Below are 2,985 nucleotides of genomic sequence, written 5' to 3'. Positions count from 1 at the left end.
GCGCCACCGACAAGATATCCAAATCGGAGTTTCCAAATTGGTTGGATACTTTGTCGCTTTATTTGGATTTAGATAATTTGTCGATAAAAATTGGATATCTTGACGAAAACAATCCAAATTATTTGGATAATTTGTCCCTAAAAAGTTGGAATTTGGATTTCTTGTCGGTCCCTTTTCCATCGTACAATTGTCTGCAAAATTCTAGTGTTAAAACTCTCCCTTTTTGTTGTACTCAGTTGATGTAACTCTTGTGTGTTTCTTCAAAACATATAAAGTAGGTAAATTTGGAAATAAAAGTTTTTTACTACTTACCTATTTCGTTACAAACTTATATAGGAAGGTTGCTCGCATGTGTACCTGTACCTTATGTCATTGTAAATTTTAGGAGTTGTGGTCACAGCGCCAAAAATTGATGAAATTAGAAACTCTTTTATCATTATAATAAGATGGCTCTCCTCGTGCTTAAAATTGACGTGTCCGAGGGATTTTAGAAAATTGACCTTTAAATATTTGTTCTGTTTACACCACCTTATTCTTTGCTAATACTAAGAATAATAATAAACGTTCTATTTTTAATTTTAGGAATAAAATATTCGAAAACCAAATCTTTCCGGTAGGTATACATTCTTCGGGAGTGAATTGCTCGGAGAAAAATTTGGTGACTTCACCCAAGGAACTCCTACCTACCACTTAGGTACGGATAATCATATAAATTTGCTATGTGCGTTATGTTAGCAAATACTTAAATCTAATACCATATTTAAAATTCTTGGCGAATAATAATATGTTAAATTTAATTCAGTGCATAAAATAAGAGACTGCACTATTTAATGGTCACCTGTGTTTACGTCTATTTATGCATCACTTATTTAATATGCATTTTCATACTTTTTTTGTTGCATATCAATGATTTCTTTACCTACCGTTGCTAGGTAGGTATATAAGTATTAAAGTGAAAAACTGCATTTTGCTGTTTAGTTTTCCAACCATTGTTAAATGTGTTTCGTATCACAGATATCTACGTACGTGAGTAAAACTGTTTAGTATAGACATGAAGATGTGGAAGATTGTTTATGTCATGATGTTAATAACTGTCGCAAACACTGGTAGAAGCAATAAGGGAATTATTGTTCAAAATCTCTGGAATTACATTTTTAAACAAATTGGTGCGAGTTTAACTAATTGTGGGTACATAACAAATCAGAACCGCGAGGTACTACCAATTATAACAAATTGTACAAAGCAGGTTACAGCCCACACGTTAAATCAGCTCTTGAAGACGGACGATATTCGTATTGTCGATGGTGTTCGTTTTGTAAGGTACAAGGAAAGCAATTCAACTTTAGGGTAGGCACAGTTACAGCACAAATGAAACAGGCAGCTATAGTTAGTTATTGCAGTTTCAACAACACAGGCTTGGACCAAGAAGACGAAATAATGCAAATGTTGACCAAGTTCGGAGATGAGTACTTACTAAGGGTTTACTTAAAATCGTTCGTCAACAATGAAGAAGGTGAGAAGATAAGTAATAAGTACGTTTAACCATTTTAAGCGTGATTGTTTTTTAGGGAGACATCGGCGCAGGAGAAATCACATGATGTCTTTAATGATGTTTGGTATAATAGGAATGGGCATGATCCTAGTTCCTATGGGTTTTAAATTTTTGGCAGTTCTTGGTGGGAAAGCTTTGTTATTAGCTAAAATGGCATTGATTCTAAGTTCGATACAGGGATTGAAAAAAGTTGCCAAAAGCAATCTGAATTATGGTTTATATCATTCATCGCCTGCGCACCCTTGTAAGTAATTTTCTTTTACGTTAAAAGTTAACTGCAATTGTGTCATAGTTTGGGATAAAGTGACATTATTAATAGATGAAGTTTAAATGCATTGGTTAGCAACTAAGAAACTGAGGTACAAAAAATGACTTTGAAATCTCTATGAGAAACAAAGTCCATGTATTTATACTTACTTTGTTTGATTTTAGGGCACTACGAACGTCATGGGTACGGTACTCTTCCTGACGATGAAGGTAGTTATATTACACATCAGATGCAGAAGTAATTTGAAATTAATTTTGTTGGTAGTTTTGTAGTTTTTATAACTAAAACAATTGTGATGGATATAATTTATTAAACCAAATGCTGATATGCCTATTTATTTCTATTTTTCAGCACGAGTAACAGCCAGTAATGAGTAATGAGAGAAACAAAGAAGAAGTATTTTTAGTGTTAGCGAGCCGATTAACTTAGAAAATTTCAAATTATTGTCGAGGAGATTAACTCTTGGTTAAATTTAACAAAACAGTCAGATTGTCACTATAGGCCGTATCTTACAAGGGAGACGGCGATGGAAGATATTTATTCATTCCTTGAAAATACTAAAGAATCAGAATCAGATCGATTCAAGAAGGAACAATTAAATCCCCCCTACTGGAGAAGTTCAGGGAAGATAGCCTTATGGTTGACACTCTTAAAGAAACGACGGTCTGTCTAAAAAATACAGGAAATTCTCAGTGACAACTGGTACAGTACAATGATATCCCCAGATCGCGAAGGAGAGAGACTGAAAGTGGTGAAAGCAGCAGAAGAAATAATTTTAGAAGACATCTCAGGTGTACCTTTGAATATACAGGCGCGAATTTAAAGGGGGGGCGCGCGCCCCCTCCTAGACAGTGGTAGTTACGCAATTCTTAATCATTTAATAAACTGACTTAAAACTTATTATTATTATTAATTATTCCAGTGCACTTGTCCAATGTTGACCTTATTAAAGCCGCATTTGCTAGAAACAATATTACAACAGCTTCTACTGACTCTATTAAGCAATTGGAACAGTTTTACAATACAATTCCCAGAACAATACCCATCAATCTGTTTCAATTTAAGGAAGTGGATGAAATTGCAATACAACAACTGCTACTAAAAATTACAACTAAAGCAGTGATCTGATTGCATTATATGTTGTCCCTTGCTTATACCTCATATA

The 2,985-nt window shown here is 34.1% G+C and overlaps 1 protein-coding gene across 1 annotated transcript; it reads left to right on the top strand.

Moving 5' to 3' along the window:
- The first annotated feature begins 1,051 nt into the window (after window positions 1-1,051).
- LOC116163894 lies at window positions 1,052-2,948 on the top strand. The gene is made up of 5 exons (XM_031478025.1): window positions 1,052-1,347; window positions 1,401-1,513; window positions 1,569-1,796; window positions 1,985-2,029; window positions 2,743-2,948. Exons 1-5 carry the CDS (start codon window positions 1,052-1,054, stop codon window positions 2,946-2,948), a joined length of 888 nt encoding a protein of 295 aa, XP_031333885.1.
- Window positions 2,949-2,985: the final 37 nt, after the last annotated feature.

The sequence above is a fragment of the Photinus pyralis genome, unplaced genomic scaffold (assembly GCF_008802855.1).
Source record: "Photinus pyralis isolate 1611_PpyrPB1 unplaced genomic scaffold, Ppyr1.3 Ppyr1.4_LG2, whole genome shotgun sequence".
NCBI lineage: Eukaryota > Metazoa > Arthropoda > Insecta > Coleoptera > Lampyridae > Photinus > Photinus pyralis.
This window is presented reverse-complemented; position numbering and strand designations above follow the sequence as displayed.